The following is an 18,185-nucleotide window of genomic DNA, read 5'->3' as shown; positions in this document are numbered from 1 at the left end:
ATACCCCAAAACACCACCACTTTGCACATGTTCAGAGAGGCAGTGTGATGTAGTAAATGGAGTACCAGACTGGAAACCAGGAGACATGGATTCAAATCCCTGTTGGTCCAAGAAAACTGAGGGGAAAGTGTGTGTGCAAGGTTAGTTAAGCCACCTCTTAAAATCTCACTTACCTTGCAAATGTTGGAGGGATCTGGGATTCGCTTCTTCGTTTTTGGTCCCAAAAGGAGCAAAGAGACATCAACTCAGGCTTGCCTCTTCCTAGGAGAAAAGAAAAATAGAATAGATCAACCTGGAGGCTTTATGCAGTATGTGCTTTCGTCATTTTTCAATTGAATGGGACTACATCCCCATCTCTCTTCTTCAGGCAGCAGAAGAAGAGGAACAGAAAAGCAGACGACAAAGAAACCACAGGAAGGGAGGGAGGGATGGAAGGAAAGAGCATCTCACGCTGTTGCCCAAGATAAAAGCTCCCACCGACCCAGTGAGGTGGGGGCAACAGCAGGGAACCAGAGAGCAACAGGACATGTTTCCCACGGACACATGCGATGAAGGCAGCAAGAAACAGAAGTGTATTTTCCCCACTATTTATTTAAAATATTTTTACTCCATCTTTCTCCTTTAAAAGGTGCCAAAGCGGCTTACGTACATCATTAAAAGGCAGCATTTAAAAGTTAAAAACAGCAAGACTACAAACATTAAAATGAATCAAGCCAAAGCTACCCTAAGAATGGTAAACAAAACCAACGTCTAAAAAACGCCAGAGCCCGTCCAATGGATGGAGCGGACTGAGGGTGGGGACCCTTCGTTATTTCGGTCCCTTCGGGGATCCCAAGGCAGGGGGCATCTCCAAAGGCGCCCCTCAGCCTCCGTGCCCTCTCCATTTTTTTGTTGTGGGGTTGCCGACCCAGGGCGGGCCGAGTTCAGGTCTCAGGACATTACCTGCTGGCTCTCTTCGAACCCCAAAACATCACAGGGAGGAAAAGTGTGCCTCCTTCTCTATCTTTTTCCGATTTGTCTCCTGCCTGCCTTTTCGGGAAAAGACGGTCTGTGTTCACACAAGCGACACAACAAGGAAGCTGCTAAGCTGTGTGTGTGTGTGTGTGTCATCGTCCCCATCCTCCTGCAGTTGATCCTCAGCTCAGGATCTGGTCTTGAGAGGGATCGGTTTATCCCTCCTCTCTGCCAGATCATCCAGGAAAAGACAAACACAAACACACACACAAGCACCCACCGTGTGTGCCAAAGAGCAAGAGGTCCGGCCGACGTCCCCCCCATCACAGGGAACAGGCAGGGAGGACCCCCCTCCCTTGCCAGCCCCACTTCTCCTGCCCGCCCCCTCCCAAGTCGCCAGGGCTCCCCCTCCCCCCTTTTCCTCTCCAGCCCCACAGGGGGGAGGGACTTTGTCCCTTGGTGACAGGGAGGGCCCCCCCGGAGGGCCCCCCCTTCATCAGAGGGAGGTGGGGGGGGAGGGAGAGGTAAGACGAAGGCACGTTCCTTTCTTTCCCCTCCACCAGGGATGCTCGCAGGATGGAGAGGAAGGTGGGAGTCCCCTTGCAGAGAATTGGGGGGGGGAACCCCATCCTCCAGGAAGCCCTACTAGGGCCTTGCAGGGAGGGGGCCTGGGGGGTGGGTCTCCCTGCCCCTTGGGGTGGGATCTGGGCCCCAGAGATTCCCCTCTCTCCCCCCCTTTGAATTCCCCTCCTGCTTCCGGAGGAGCCCCAGAGGGAAGAACCGCCTTGCACGAAGGCCGTGGAGCGCAAACCACCACGGGGCACCCTCGGCCATGCCCGGAGAAGGAGACTGGCGAGGGGAGACTGGCCATTTCAAACCCCACCGAAATAGAGACAGAGGGAGGAAAAATGCCTTACAAGCAGGTCGAGCACCGGAAATCACAACAGCCCCCCCTCCACCGAGACTGGCCGGCAGCTGGCACCCTCACCCCCCCCTTGCAAATCTCACCCACCCTCCACCCCCGATCTGCCCCCCCTCCAGCGCCCACCTCCGTCCAGGTCCCGATCCGGGAGGCGCCCCCAAAAGCCCCGCTTCTCTCCTCCGGGCGCCTTTCTTGGGCCGAAGGGGAAGAGGCAGGCGCTGCAGGATCCCCGCTTCTTCCGGCTCCCGTTCAAAGGGCGTCCAGGGGAGGGGCTCTTTCTTCGCCTTCGTAGCTCTATGTTCCTCCCCCTCCCCCTCCCGCACGAACAGTGGCGGGGGGGCACAAAGAAGAGGGGGCGAAGGGCAGGAACAAGGCGGGGGGGGGGCGTTGAAGGGAAGGAAGTCTTCAAAGAGGAAAATGGCGGGAGTGTGGAGCTTCTCCTCCGGGCTGCCCAAGTTCTCCACTTTTCGTGGAAGGAAAGACTCAGACGAGACACAAGAGTTCCCGTCACCAAATGCCACCTGCTCTTTTTCGCCTTTACCGCACAATTCTTTTTTGTTGTTGTTGTTAATAACTTCTAACTGCATTACAGTATCAAAAACCTTGACTGTCTCTTCCTTCATGCTGCTCCTTGGCCCAGCACAGACCTCCCTGTCATTAAACTTCGGGGGGGGGGGGAGGGATCGGGCTGTTGAGTCCTGTCAGCTGGACTTCTTCTCCATTCAATCAGGATGAGGCCCATTTGCCAGGACTCACCTGCCCGAGAACCTCACCTGGAGGATGGAGAATCTTCCCCGATCGATTGGGATCTGAACCGTGACAGGGCGCTTGACCCAGGCGGGGGTTCGAACACGTCTTGCAAGGGGGGAACCGGTCTGGTCACAAAGGGAGCAGCCATGATGAAGTGACAGTCGGCTTTTGGGGAGGGAAGGAAAGAAGCTTGCTTTGCCATGATTATAGAAAGGGCTGGTAGCCCAGGGCCTCCGGTAGACTTGGAAGCCCCACGACTGTGGCAGCTCACCTGGAGAAGTCAGGCGCACGTGTGTGTGTGTGTGTGTCTCGCTTCCGCTCCACACAGGGCCACACGCGTTGCCCTCCCAGTCGTGGCTTTTGGGTGCCCAAGGAACGCCTCAAAGTTTCAAGGTCTTTTGAACCGCTTTGAGGGACATTTTGGCAGGCTTCCCCACCCCCACATCCCGTCCCCTGAGGGGTCCTTTGACTTTTTCCCTTTTGCCCCTCTGAGGGAGTGACTGGCCGAGAGTATGGCCTCCCCTGGTGAAAAAGAAAGGACCTCAGAAGGAGGGAGTCCGTAGAATACAGGGGGGAACGCCAGAGAGAGAGAGAGAGAGAGAGAGAGAAAGAAAGCAGGGGAGTCAATGAGAGAATACGTGAGGGCGGGAAATATATATATTTAAGTTTATTGAGTGGCACACAAACCATTGCAAAGTACATCAGAATAAAAAAATCCAGTAAAGTACAATTCAATACACTGTAGTATGTTGGGGGGGGGGGGACTAAAACCAGGTGAAGTTTCTATCACAGCTAAAAACCTCTAACGTCTTAAAAAATACCCTAGGGAAAACTAAGTGAAGGTAGTTGATAGACAATACCTGGTGGCAATAACAAGCATCTATCACAGAAAAGGGAGCCCAAAGGGAACATGAACCTAAATAACTGCTTAATTAGTAGTAGTGGGGGCTACGAGTTTCATTTTCATAAGTATAGCTATAAACCTTGCCATTCGAAATGTAATAAATTTACCTCTGTCTGAGAGTAGGATCCTGAGCATTTTCTGGAAGGTCGTCCAGGATATTTTTCCAAATTAGGCTTCAAGAGCCTTTCACGGTGGGTCATGAGTAAAGGTTCTTCTTGACAATTTTTTGGTCCAATCATGTTCAACTCTAGGGCGCGGTGCTCATCCCCGTTTCCAAGCCATGGAGCCAGCGTTTTGTCCGAAGACAATCTTCCGTGGTCACATGGCCAGTGCGACTAGACACGGAACGATGTTACCTTCCCACTGAGGTGGTCCCTATTTATCTACTCGCATTTGCATACTTTCGAACCGCTAGGTTGGCGGGAGCTGGGGCAAGTGACAGGCGCTCACTCCGTCACGTGGATTCCATCTTACGACTGCTGGTCTTCTGACCCTGCAGCACAGGCTTCTGCGGTTTAACCCACAGCGCCACCACGTCCCTTGGGTCACGAGTAGGGGACAGTAAAAAACAACATGTACTAAGCCGCCTAGAGTGGTCCAAGTTGGCCAGATAAGCGGGATATAAATAAAATAAATAAATAAATAAAATAAGTCCTCAATTTTTGGTCGCAAGAACAAACTCTCTCATAGTATGTAGTTTGTAACACCCTTTTAAGATTGCAAGTGGCAACATATCAAAACATGCCTGAGTGAAGGCTTTTCTATAGGCAAAGCTCACTAAATCGGCAAAATAAGAAGGAAGTTTTAAAGGCGGAGATGAAATAATCTTATAGAACGGGGCTGTTTTTAGAGTGCTTATATCTACAGTGGTGCCTCGCATAGCGAGGTTAATCCATTCCAGATTAACGTTCGCTATGGCGAAACATTGCTGAATGCAACGGGGAAGCCCATTGGAACGCATTGGGCACAAAACTCACCATTCAGCGATGTTTCCCAGGTCCGGCAGCCATTTTCGTGCCCTAGGTAAGCGAGGGGAGGGCGCGAAAACGCTGCGCGTGGCCATTTCGGGACTTCCGGTGGCATTTTGGAACCGCCGAACAGCTGATCCACAGGCATCACTTTGCGAAGATCAGTAAGCGAAACGCTTACCGATCTTCGCAAAGCGATTGTTGCCCATAGGGGCCATCGGTATGTGATTGCATTTGCGATCACAAAAACCTAATCGCTATGCGATTTCGTCATTATACGGTGCACTCGTTAAGTGAGGCACCACTGTATTTGGTAACAGAGATCAAATAATCCCTGCTTTAATAAGCTTTTTTGCTGCAGACACACCAAGGTGCCTTACATAGTCTTCTGATAATCCAAGTTTGGCTACTAGTTGCAGTACGGAGGATTTCCACGTTCCAGAATTCATTTCCCCATATGATGATGTTAAATATTCTGACTGAGTGGTAAACAATTTTTTTAGCCAATAGTTAACTATTGATTTGTTGACGAGTGTCATTATTGACAATTCTAATCTAACTAGTGCTGAGGAGTTGAGGGAGGTACTGCCAACAATAGTCGGGCAAATCTGTTTTGGGCTACTTCTAATGGATATAAGTTTCCAGTTCCCCATATTTCAGCACCGTACAGAATCTGGGGGAGTAACTTGGTTTTATAAATTTCTTGAGTGGGAGGGATCAAATGTCCTCCTCTACTTCTGCAGAATCTAAGTATGCTAAACATGGCTTTTTTGAATTTCTGCTTTGTAAAATCAATCTGAAATGCCCAGGAACCTGACTGATAAAACATCATGCCTAAATATTTAAAGTGGGTTAACTGTTCCACTATTCTCCCATTCATTGTCCATTTATGTACCTTAGGTCTTCTATTGAAAACCATAATTTCGGTTTTCTCATAATTAACATTAAAGGAGTTCTCCTTCCAATAATTACTAAATTGTTTTAATAATCTTCTAAGACCTATTTGTGTGTGGGATATTACCAAGGTATCGTCATAGATTGCTGCCTTGTCGTTGCGCGAAACAGTCGTGAAACAGACTTTCCATCTACTCTTACAGGGAAAAATTGCAGTCTAGTTAACCTAGCTACCATATCATTGATGTATAAATTGAAAAGCAGTGGAGCTAGGATACAGCCCTGACGGACACCTTTAGATGTTTTAACTATGTTAGATACTTGACCAGAAATGCCTGCTCTGACTCTTAGGGAAGTACAGTATCAGTATGGAGGTCTTTGACTCTTTGTAACAATCGAGGGTCTATTTTAAGATTTATAAGTCTTCCCCACAAACGACCTCTTGGGATGGAATCGAAAGCAGCTTTGAGGTCAATAAATGCTACATATAATTGTCCTGAAGATGCAATAGCATATTTGTTCATTAGATGGTTAAGCAAAACAATATGGTCCAATGTTGACTGCCCCTCCCTAAACCGCTTTTGCTTTAACAGAACCCCTGCCTCCCCTTTTTTGCTTGACATGATTATTCCCCAGGCAGTTACTACTGGGTTCACTTTAAAATTCTGGTTTTAACCAGTATAAAGCCCTAATTGGCTGGGGTCCCAGCTATCTCAAAGTCCATGTCTCCCATGGTGAGCCTCCTTGGGAGTTAAGATCATCAGGGGAGGCTTTTCTCCTCATCCCACCACCTTTACAGGTCTGTTTGGGTGTTGCTTCTCCGAGACTTTGGAACTCCCTCCCACTGGAGGCCAAGCTGGTCTATTCTTGGCTATCCTTCCATCTTTGAAGACCAAAACTCTTCTCTCAATAACCAGCTACCTGTGGGTGATTTTTATACTGATTGTTATGAATTTCTGCTTTGAGTGGATTGTTAGGACTTCGAGTGTTTTCCATTTTTGTCTTTTTTCATTTATCAGAGAAAATTTTTTTTGAAAAAAATATTTGCCTTAATATTGCCTGTTAATCATGTAAGGTGCCTCCTTATTTATTGTTCAGAGTTATAATTATTGTCTTTTAATGAAGTTAACCTGAAGGGACATGGTAGTGCTGCGGGTTAAACGGGAGAAGCGTCTGTGCTGTAAGGTCTGTAGATCTTCAGCTGTAAGATCGAATCCACGTGGTGGAGTGAGCTCCCGTTGCTTGTCCCAGCACACCCCAGCTTGTCATGGTGGAATATTGAACAGAGCATAGTTCACACGTCTATATCATGTTTTCAACCCACAATGACAAAAAGGTTCAGTGAGTCGAAAATGGAGCAGCCAGATTGCTGGCTTGAGCTGCTCACAGGGACCACAATAACCCCACATTGGTCCTTTTAAATATTTGATTATTTACCATTGAGAGCTTTAAATATTTTCTTTTAATGATGTAAACCACCCTTGGGTCCTTTCGAAGGAGAAAATATTTCTGACAGGTTTGGGCTGAACCTGGAAATTGTTAAATGCAGTTTGGCAAACAACATAAGTTTTGTAAGGACCAGCACTGTAAAGTAAAGCTAAGCTAAAGTGAATACAGCTGTGGGAAATGTACCAGCAGGACGAACATACCAGGATTGGCTATCTCTGGTATATAGCTGGGAGACCTAGCATACACCAGTGTGGGTTGTTGAGGGTGTTGCTGTGGTCCTGGAGTGTTGTCATCTTGGAGCTGTGCCTGAGAATCCTGTGGAAGCCGTATCTACGTGCTTGGATGAAGTGGAACTCTGGCAAACTGGACTGACTGCATGGTATATGACTATTGACTATTTACTGGACTCAGACACTGATTTAGCCACTCAGAGTGGTATAATTATACCAGATGGGCAGGATATAAATCAAATAAATAAATAAATAATATAAATAAATTTAAGCTCTGTATTCTGTGGAACTGCCGTGTATGACTACTGGAACTGGAACAAGGACTACGCTGTATATAACTGTAAATATCCTGTAAATAATACAAAAATTCTGCTATCAAGACTGTTTGGGGCTTGTGTTTACACATCACTGGGAAGGTCTGCCGATTATCACCTCCTGGGGTAACCCTGGTAATTCCGCTAACTCTGTCAATTTCAAAGAAAGAAATATAGCAGAAATGGATTAGCCAGTTCTACCTTATTGATGCAAGTATGTAGTAAAAAAAAAAAAAGCGGGAATCCAGAGCACGCTTTCATTTCTCAGCAATGTTATGTGCTCTAAGTAATGGATGTCTCTGTCACTTATTCAGTCAACTTTTATCCACGTAAGGAACCATGGAGTTTGTCTGTTGTTTCCTTGGGATCTTCTCAAATCTTACTCCCATGGCGAGCGTGTGATACGGAGGGAATTTCTCACATCCCTGATGTCTTCAACATTTCCTATGTGCTCCACTGTCATTCAAATCCTTTCCACACACCACAGACTTATAAAATCACTCCCATGTGGGGTTTTTTGTTCCCACATTCTTTGCATTTCAAAGGTTTCCTCTTTGTATGAGATATTTGAATAGAATGATGGGTGCTTCTATTGAAGGTCCTCCTACATTTCATGCATTTCAATGGCCTCCCCCCTCTATGACGGTTTTGATATCTACAGGTCAGAACTTAATTAGGATACCTGACTCCACAGGAATCCTACAGAAATTTACAGACCTCGAAGTCAAGGAGATTCTACAATTCATCAGTGTTAATGTGATTGCAGAAAAGGAGTGTTTCCCAAAAATGAAACCACATTGTGGGGGTTTGGTATTCTCAGACATCTAGAGGTGTGGTTTCTCCTGTGGGCTGCAATAAAGACAACTAACCCACCGGGGTCCTGCCAAAAGCCCTCTCTGAGGGGTTGGTCCAGCTCTCCCTTTTTCTCTTCAGCTAACTTGCCTCTCTCCTCCCTGATCTTTCTGCCCTACTCTCTCGCCTCCTTATCTACCCAATATGAGGGTTTCTCCAGTCTTACTTCTCTCCAACTCCTTCTGCCTCTTCATGAGGTATCATCACATTCCCTCCGCCTTTTAGTAATATCCTCTCCTCTTTTGCCCTTCTACCTCTCCAACTTCCACTGTCTCTTCTTCATTGTTCCCCAAGATATTTCCCTCCTGTCTTATTCCTTTCTTTTTCTCCTGCACCTCTGCTGCTCCTAATGTTCCTTTACTTGGTGGATCCTTCCTTTCCTCTGATGGAAATTCTTCTTCCCTCACTGGAACTTCCACCCAGAACTATCTCTATCCTCCTGGTTTTCTCTGTGACCCTTCTCATCTCTCTATCTTCCCATTCATGGGATTCTCCCTCCTCTTCTCAGGAAAGGATGGCAATCCAGTCAGGATAGGTATAGCATGACCTTATCCCTCATATAGACAACCAGTGACAAGGTGTTTGAAGCTCATCTGGGTAGTTCTTAAGAAGTCTTTTCATTGTTGCAATGATTCCAGGCAATTCTAAAACTTATTAATTCTGTACAAGTTCACTTATTTACACCATCTCTAGATTTCATATTTAAATATAATAAATCCAAAAAATTATGTAAGGCAGTCTCACAGGTGTGAGGAAAAAACTGTTGGTACAGATCTTAAAATCCAAACATCATACAGTTATGCAAAAACTGCAGGCTTACTTAAAACACATCCTTTCACCTTGTAAAAAGTTGTAAGAATTTAAATTTAAGGCGTGTTTGAATCTAAAATACAAACACATTAAAACACTGGAGCACATAATCTAGAAAGACAGAGAATACATCTTCAGAACACTTCAGACTTCCTAAGAATACAATGATAAAAAGGAAAAAAAGCTTATTATTCTCAATGAAAGACAAGCAAAACTATTTAAACTTTTTAAATAAATATAAACAAAGTAAAAAAGCACTATTTGGCTGTAAGTGTGTTGTCAACACACAGAAAATTTTGTTGTCACCCAGCCAGGGTAATTTCCATTGTTGGCTGTTACTGCCACATGGTTATCTTTCCGCTTTTCTATGGACTTTCACCCGGCAATACTTCCATCGTAAGTAGTACTCCATTAAAACAAACATCTACGGTTCTCCTTTTGTTTTTAATAACAGTTTTTGTGAGGTGTCCCCCAATATTTATATTCCTTTGTTCTGCATCAGTCAGAAAAACCAAATCTTCCCAAGGCTTGGCTTTCTCAGCCTCTGCGAAGCTCAGATGTTAACGATCAAAGGACTTGGTCACCTCCGACCCAGTGCAGTCCAGGGCCTGAAGAGACCAGAGCTTGAAAAACCAAAATTTCCACTCCTTCCCAACTATACATGCCATTACAAAGCAGAATACTGCACTCTCAATACAATACCACAGAAATGCCTCGTTATTCATAATTAATACAGAATGTACTTATTTTGTTCACAAAATATAGAGAAAACAAATTCATTGGTACCATCTTTAAAACTCAATTACTATTATTGATTATGAGGGTAAAGCCTTCTAAAAGAAAGGACAGCTTTTCTCTCTTCACTACTTGCTCTTCTTTCATCAGTTAGCGTTAGAACATCCATCCTTTTCTCTTTTTACACTAATTTTGTCGAAGCTTCCATGGCACAATATATGCTTATTCTCACTTTCTTAGCACAAGGTTCCACGTCTCTTTTGTGGAATCTCTGTTAATTAACGATAGAAGTAAAACGCTTCACAAGTGGTACTTCAAAATGCACTGCATTTTCCCTCTTTCCTCTGTCTTGCATTAGATCAGCAATTGGTTCCTTAGTCTTGCAAGTGGAAACCAGCCCCCCACCCAATAAATACTGAATGATCACCTTATGCCTTGTTAACTTATCAGGAGCTTTGAATCCACATTCCATTCATTTCTAGTTCCTCCCCAGTGTGAGTTCTTTAATGCCCCCCCCAAAAGGCTGCTCCTGAGTGTGTGGGGGGGATAGAAAGGCTGGATCCCCTTTCTCCCCCGCCCCATGGCTTCTCCCGAAGGGCTGCTCCAGAGCATGCCTGGCCTGGCAGCAGCAGTGGAATTAAGGTGCTACTTTTTCTTTTAAATATTTTTTTCTTTTTTTCAGGGTGGGATTTGGCTGGTGGGTTTGTTTTTTGCATACCTAGTGGCTTGCAGTGTTCCCAGTGTGAGTCCTTTCATGTGACCTAAGGCTACTAATTTGACTAAAGCTTTTTCAACATTCCATGCATTTATGTGGCTTCTCCCCAGTGTGAGTCCTTTCATGTGACCTAAGGGCACCACTCTGACTAAAGCTCTTTCCACATTCCATGCATTTATGTGGTTTCTCTCCTGTGTGAGTCCTTTCATGTCTCCTAATGTTAGTAATTTGACTAAACCTCTTTCCACATTCCATGCATTTATGTTGTTCCTCCCCAGTGTGAGTCCTTTGATGTGACCTAAGGCCACCACTCAGAGCAAAGGTTTTTCCACATTCCATGCATTTATGTGGTTTCTCCCCAGTGTGAGTCCTTTGATGTGACCTAAGGCCTCCACTCAGAGCAAAGGTTTTTCCACATTCCATGCATTTATGTGGTTCCTCCCCAGTGTGAGTCCTTTGATGTGACCTAAGGCCACCACTCAGAGCAAAGGTTTTTCCACATTCCATGCATTTATGTGGTTTCTCCCCAGTGTGAGTCCTTTAATGTGACCTAAGGGCACCACTCAGAGTAAAGGTGTTTCCACATTCCATGCATTTATGTGGTTCCTCCCCAGTGTGAGTCCTTTGATGTGACCTAAGGCCACCACTCCGAGCAAAGCTTTTCCACATTCCATGCATTTATGTGGTTTCTCCCCAGTGTGAGTCCTTTGATGTGACCTAAGGCCAGCACTCAGAGCAAAGGTCTTTCCACATTCCATGCATTTATGTGGTTTCTCCCCAGTGTGAGTCCTTTCATGTATCCTAAGGTGACTAATTCGACTAAAGCTCTTTCCACATTCCATGCATTTATGTGGTTTCTCCCCAGTGTGAGTCCTTTGATGTGACCTAAGGTCACCACTCTGAGTAAAGGTCTTTCCACAGTCCATGCATTTATGTGGTTTCTCCTCAGTGTGAGTCTTTTCATGTGACCTAAGGGCACCACTCTGAGTAAAGGTCTTTCCACACTCCATGCATTTATGTGGTTTGTCCCCAGTGTGAGTCCTTTCATGTGACCTAAGGCTACTAATTCCACTAAAGCTCTTTTCACATTCCATGCATTTATGTGGTTTCTCCCCAGTGTGAGTCCTTTGATGTGACCTAAGGTCACCACTCAGAGCAAAGGTCTTTCCACAGTCCATGCATTTATGTGGTTTCTCCCCAGTGTGAGTCCTTTCATGTGACCTAAGGGCACCACTCTGAGTAAAGGTCTTTCCACACTCCATGCATTTATGTGGTTTCTCCCCAGTGTGAGTCCTTTCATGTATCCTAAGGTGACTAATTCGACTAAAGCTCTTTCCACATTCCATGCATTTATGTGGTTTCTCCCCAGTGTGAGTCCTTTGATGTGACCTAAGGTCACCACTCAGAGCAAAGGTCTTTCCACAGTCCATGCATTTATGTGGTTTCTCCCCAGTGTGAGTCCTTTCATGTGACCTAAGGGCACCACTCTGAGTAAAGGTCTTTCCACACTCCATGCATTTATGTGGTTTGTCCCCAGTGTGAGTCCTTTGATGTGACCTAAGGCTACTAATTCCACTAAAGCTCTTTTCACATTCCATGCATTTATGTGGTTTCTCCCCAGTGTGAGTCCTTTGATGTGACCTAAGGTCACCACTCTGAGTAAAGGTCTTTCCACAGTCCATGCATTTATATGGTTTCTCCCCAGTGTGAATCCTTTCATGTGACCTAAGGGCACCACTCAGAGCAAAGGTCTTTCCACACTCCATGCATTTATGTGGTTTGTCCCCAGTGTGAGTCCTTTGATGTAACCGAAGGTGACCACTATGAATAAAGCTCTTTCCACATTCTATGCATTTATGTTGTTTCTCTCCAGTGTGAGTCCTTTCATGTGTCCTAAGGTTACTAATTTTACTAAAGCTCTTTCCACATTCCATGCATTTATGTGGTTTCTCCCCAGTGTGAGTCCTTTGATGTGACCTAAGGCCAGCACTCAGAGCAAAGGTCTTTCCACATTCCAGGCATTTATGTGGTTTCTCCCCACTGTGAGTCCTTTCATGTATCCTAAGGTGACTAATTCGACTAAAGCTCTTTCCACATTCCATGCATTTATGTGGTTTCTCCCCACTGTGAGTCCTTTCATGTGTCCTAAGGTTACTAATTTGACTAAAGCTCTTTCCACATTCCATGCATTTATGTGGTTTCTCCCCAGTGTGAGTCCATTGATGTGACCTAAGGGCAGCACTCAGAGCAAAGGTCTTTCCACATTCCATGCATTTATGTGGTTTCTCCCCAGTGTGAGTCCTTTCATGTATCCTAAGGTGACTAATTTGACTAAAGCTCTTTCCACATTCCATGCATTTATGAGGTTTGTCCCCAGTGTGAATCCTTTCATGGGCCTTAAGGTTACCAATTTGACTAAAGCCCTTTCCACATTCCATGCATTCATGTGGTTTCTCCCCAGTGTGAGTCCTTTCATGTGTCCTAAGGTGACTAATTCGACTAAAGCTCTTTCCACATTCCAGGCATTTATAAGGTTTCTCCCCAGTGTGAGTTCTATGTGGTTTCTCCCCAGTGTGAGTCCTTTGATGTGACCTAAGGGCACCACTCTGACTAAAGCTCTTTCCACATTCTATGCATTTATGTGGTTTGTCCCCAGTGTGAATCCTTTCATGTGTCCTAAGGTTACTAATTTGACTAAAGCCCTTTCCACATTCCATGCACTTATAAGGTTTCTCTCCAGTGTGAGTCCTTTCATGTAACCTAAGGTGACCACTCTGCGTAAAACTCTTTCCACATTCCATGCATTTATGTGGTTTCTCCCCAGTGTGAGTCCTTTCATGTATCCTAAGGTGACTAATTTGACTAAAGCTCTTTCCACATTCCAGGCATTTATAAGGTTTCTCCCCAGTGTGAGTTCTATGGTGTATATGGAGGCTCTTGCTCTGACTGAAGCTCTTACCATGTTCCATACATGTATCCAGTTTCTCCCCTGCATGTGTTCTTTGATGTCTACTGAGATGACATGCATTTACGCTGTTTCTCCCCTTCGTCAGTCCTTTCATGTGAAGTCCATGCCTGCCCACTCCGATTTTCATTCCTCTGTTTTCTCGCTTGATTATCAGTTCCTGCCCAGGTTGCCCCAGATAATGCTGGGCAATTCTTCTCCTGTTCATCATCTGGTAGATTAGAAAAAGAAGAGAAACAACCACTTAGAGATGGTGAGGGAAATAGGAACTGAGGTAATAGAATCTTAGAACTGCAGAGCTAGAAGGGATGTAAACTCCCAACCTCTGGCTCCAGGGTTAGATACCTAAACCAATGTGTATTGAAAGGGGGGGGGGGAAGAATTTGATAAACCACATCTGTGAGAATAAAAGCAAAAAATTAAACATTGAAATTGAGAAGGTATTTGATCCAAGGGAAATTAAATATTACAAATTCTAAGTGCTGCATATTAGAGTAGTACATGAGTTTACAAAATCAGTGTATCCTCCAGGACAGTGGTTCCCAACTATTTTAATGCCAGGTTCCGGTTTTGTTGAAGACCATTCTTCCAAGGACCGGGGGAAAGGGGCTGCCACCACCAGCATCCATGAATGGGGGCAGGGGGGCATCTGTGGAAGGGGTACTTACTATGCAGTAGGTTGTTGGAAGAATTTCCAATGCAGTAGATATACCATGGAACACAAATAAGATAGTCATCATCAAGTGGAGAAAATATCGCACAACAGTGACATTACCAAGAACTGAACGTCGCTGTAGAATTAATGAGAAGACTAGAAGAAAATGGTCATGGAGGCTGCCAAGAGGCCTACAGCAACATTAAAGTTCTTGCAGGGATATCTGGCAAGTACTGGCTATGTATCACCAAAAGAACACCATATCCACAGTGAAATGTGGTGGTGGCAGCATCATGCTTTGGGGCTGGTTTTCTTCAACTGCGATAGGGACTGTAACATACAACCCTGCTCTCACCTGTCCATCACAGCTGGGCAGTGGAACATCAGCCAATGAGGGGACAGAGGGTGGTGCTGAAGGGAGGAGCTAGAATATATAAAGGGGTGTGTGAGGGAGATTGGGAGTTTGATAGAGTGGAATGATTGTGAGCGTTAGTGATTAGCATGTTTGAAGGCCTGTGAGCCAAAGTAGTCAGTGAGGAAAAGCCTGTGGTACAGTGAATGATAAACTGTGATTTGCAACTTGATTTACTACCTGTGATTTACTCCTTTTATTTTATTAAATCAATAAACAGGTTTTTGGTTGAAAGAAACACTTGTCTTTTTGAATAATAAAGATAAGTTGGTGGCAGCAGTTGAAGAAGAGTTATGAGCACTCCTGGAGGCCTGAGTGGATAGAGGCTTCAGAGTGGCCTGCTACATATAATTGGTGTCCAGCGTGTGGGATACGAGTGTGGTCCAGTATAGCCTTGGACTGGAAAAGTGCCCAGAGCAGATCTTTAGTCAGGGAAGTCTGAGAGGATGAGTGGGTAACCTCCTAGGACTTGTCTCATGGGGAGAAAGTCTAGTAGGAGGGCTCTGAAACTCAGATTGGGGACTGAGATAGGGACTGGCTCTGTGGAAACCATTTCTGAAGTGAGTTGCCCAAAGCAGAATCTGTGGCAGGTTGGCTAGCTTGTCCTGAGTTCAAGGGAGAGCTCTGTGGGGACAAAGCGGAGCCAAGGGCAGATAAGTTGAGGGGACTCAAGTCAGCTAAACCTAGGACAGGGTGATGCTGTGAGTTGGAGTGGTTTTGTTGCCTGAGGCAGAGAAAGAAGCTCTGTCTGTGGTAAAAGGCCTAGCTGGAGGCAGATGCCTAGACACTGTAGCTAGCTTGCTAGTGGATGAGTGCTGGGAGCTAAGTTATAACACAGACTCTCACTGACAGGAAAAAAGTGGACTTTTAAATTGAGGCTTGGAAGTTCAGTCATAAGCCTGACGAAAGGAACATGCCTTTAACCAGGGGAAAGGAAGCTGAGCAAGTGCCTTGTTTAATGGCAGTTGGGTCAGATAATGAAAATGGGGATTTTGAGGAAGGATTTACCTCAGAGCAAGAAAGGGAGACCTCAAGGTGGGAGGACTCTATAGAATTTCAAGAATTCCTAAAATGGAAGTTACAAATGGAATTGAAATTGGATGCAATGGTGATCTATGATGGGCAGGAGGCCAGTCAACTGTCCTTTGAGCAGAAAGAAAGGCAATTAGAGTGGGAAAAGTGGAAAGCAGAACAGAGAGCTGAGTACAGACAGCTAGAGCTAGACATTAAAAAGAAATGGGAAAGACAGCACAAAGCTGAGGCGGAAAAGTTTAAAGATCCTGAAAGAAAGATAAACCCACAAACTGTTCAGGCACCAGGAGATGGTGCAGATTTTATTTCCCAGAATAGAAAACCAAGTGTTTATGAGGGAAAAGTTGTGAGGAAAGTGTGGGAGGACACAAATAAAAATCCCAGAGGGTAGTTTAAGAACCAACAGAAGGTTGGGGGCCATTTTGTGGGCAAGCCCTCAGATCAGAACCAGACCAGAAACCAAAGTTTGGAAGGAAAAGGAGTTAAGGGTGCTGGGAATGATCAATTGAACTTTAGGACTTGTTTCCAGTGTGGAGAGAAAGGCCACATTTCAACCCAGTGTGGTAAAAATAGAGAATTTGGGCCACAAAAAGGAAATTTAAGTAAGCCTAAAGCTGTATACTGTGTGCAGCAGGAACAGGTTAATCCACCAAGGGGGGAGTCAGTTGCTATGGCAACACAAGCCGAGCTCTCTACACAAGCTGAATATAGTGAACCTGATCTTCCTTTAGCAGAAGTTAGACACTGCTTTTTAATTAAAACAGATCAAGAGTTATTTAAAACAGCTGGGGACAATATTTATGTCTTTGATAATAAATACATGGCTCTGAAAGACTCATGTTCACAAGTAACCCTATGTCACCCTGATATAGTCCCTCGGAAATACATTTTAAAAGGGGAAAAGATTTCTGTGAAGGGAATTGGAGAAGAAGCTGTCATTTTGCCTGTGGCTGAATTACCCATTCGGTATCAGGGATGGGAAGGACATTGAAGAATAGGAATTTCTTCACAGTTGCCAGCAGCGGTGTTGATTGGAACTGACCTCTCTGAGCATGTAAAGAGGGTTTTAGTTCTAACACATTCCCAACAAGAGAAAGCAGGGACAGTTGAGGAAGGGAATGAAAGTCAGAGGAAGGGAATGCCTGACAGTAATAACTCAGCTGAGATAATTTGACTTAATATTCCCCAAAGCAGTACTTTCACTCAGGAACAGAAAGCAGATTCCACACTGAAACGCTGCTTTTAGAACATCTCTTATGTACAGTTAACCCCTGAACGACCTGAAAGGTTCCACATTGAACAGGGCTTATTGTACAGAGAGTCTCTGGTGAACCCCAGGAAAGGAGGGGAAAATCTTCAAAAACAATTAGTGATTCCTGTGAAATATCGCCAGAAAATAATAGAAAGGGGATACTCAGATGTATTTTCTGCTCATCTAGGCATTAATAAAACCAAACAAAGATATATCCCAAAATTTCTACTGGCCGGAGATGGGAAAGCAGATTAAAAATTTCTGCCAAAGTTGTGATGTTTGTCAAAGGCAGGGTAATAGTAATGATAAAACTAAAGCGAAGCTATGCCCTTTACCAATAATTTCTACCCCATTCCAACGCATTGGTATGGATATTATAGGACCATTGCCTAGAGTCACCCAAAGGGGGAACAGATTTATTCTGACCATTGTTGATCATGCCACACGATACCCAGAGGCCATTCCTTTGAGGAATATTGAGACTCATACTGTGGCTGATGCCTTGCTGAGTTATAGGAGTCGTATGGGCTTCGCGTCAGAAATAGTAACTGTTACAATAGCTATGACATCACCTGCCTGTCACTGCTGAAGCTGTGTGTCATCTGCCAATAGCGTGACGGAGGGTGGGACATAAGGGGTGGAGCTGTTGTATATAAGGGGAGTGAATGGTGTGAGAGATTCAGATAGGGCAGATAGGGCCAAGATAGGGCCAGATAGGGCTTTGAGATAGGGATGGTTAGGGCTTGGAGATACTGTTTAATAAGAACTGTGCTATATAGTGAGGGTCTGTGAGAGTGTGTGTGTGATTGTTATATTATTACAGTGATTGCTTTATTATTTATATTCAAGTAATTTACTATTCCTTTTGTTTTACACAATAAACTTAAGTTTTTATTTTGAAATCATACTTTGGCCTGAAGCATTATTTGAGGGAATGGTTGGTGGCAGTGGAAACTAAGAGTGATTGAGTGTGACGTAATAGCCCCTTTGTGAGGTATAAGGAGGCTGTTACAATAAAATTGGTGTCCAGCAGCGGGATACGAGTATTCCAGTAAAGCCTTGGCAAAATCGTGCCCAGAGCAAGGGTCTTCAGTTAGGGTCATCTGAAGTGGAGAGCGTAGGTCACCTTCTAGGGCTTGGCTCAAGGGATGCAAAGCCTAGTAGAGGGGCGCTGAAGCTTCAGAGTGAAAAAACTGAGACAGGGAAGCTCTGTGGAGTCCATTTTGTGTGTGGGAGAGTGGCCCAAAGCAAAGGCTGTGGTGTTTTGGCCAGCGTGTCCTGAGTTTAGGGAAACTCTGAGGGGAAATTTTACATCAGAAAATGAATTTAAACAAGGCTAAATCTGTTTACTGTATTCAGAAGGGACAGATAA

At 44.9% G+C, this 18,185-nt stretch overlaps 3 protein-coding genes across 3 annotated transcripts in view; all 3 read right to left on the bottom strand.

Annotated features, from left to right (window-relative positions):
- LOC144587411 (uncharacterized) overlaps positions 1 to 18,185 on the bottom strand; it is a 47,548-nt gene that overhangs the window by 12,258 nt on the left and 17,105 nt on the right. Inside the window, 1 exon segment of the mRNA XM_078388000.1 lies at positions 11,732 to 13,673. Within this exon segment, the coding sequence (XP_078244126.1) occupies positions 11,732 to 13,673 (1,942 nt within the window).
- The window catches only part of LOC140703858 (uncharacterized), a 97,658-nt gene that overhangs the window by 63,971 nt on the left and 15,502 nt on the right, over positions 1 to 18,185 (bottom strand). The window contains exon 2 of the mRNA XM_078387988.1: positions 174 to 261. The gene's annotated coding sequence lies outside the window, so the exon portion shown is untranslated. The remainder of the gene's footprint in view (positions 1 to 173; positions 262 to 18,185) is intronic.
- On the bottom strand, positions 9,473 to 11,152 carry LOC144587399 (uncharacterized). The gene has a single exon (XM_078387977.1). It carries the CDS (start codon positions 11,002 to 11,004, stop codon positions 10,573 to 10,575), a length of 432 nt encoding a protein of 143 aa, XP_078244103.1. The 5' UTR covers positions 11,005 to 11,152; the 3' UTR covers positions 9,473 to 10,572.

This window comes from Pogona vitticeps, chromosome 2 (genome assembly GCF_051106095.1).
Source record: "Pogona vitticeps strain Pit_001003342236 chromosome 2, PviZW2.1, whole genome shotgun sequence".
NCBI classification, from domain to species: Eukaryota; Metazoa; Chordata; class Lepidosauria; order Squamata; family Agamidae; genus Pogona; species Pogona vitticeps.
This window is presented reverse-complemented; position numbering and strand designations above follow the sequence as displayed.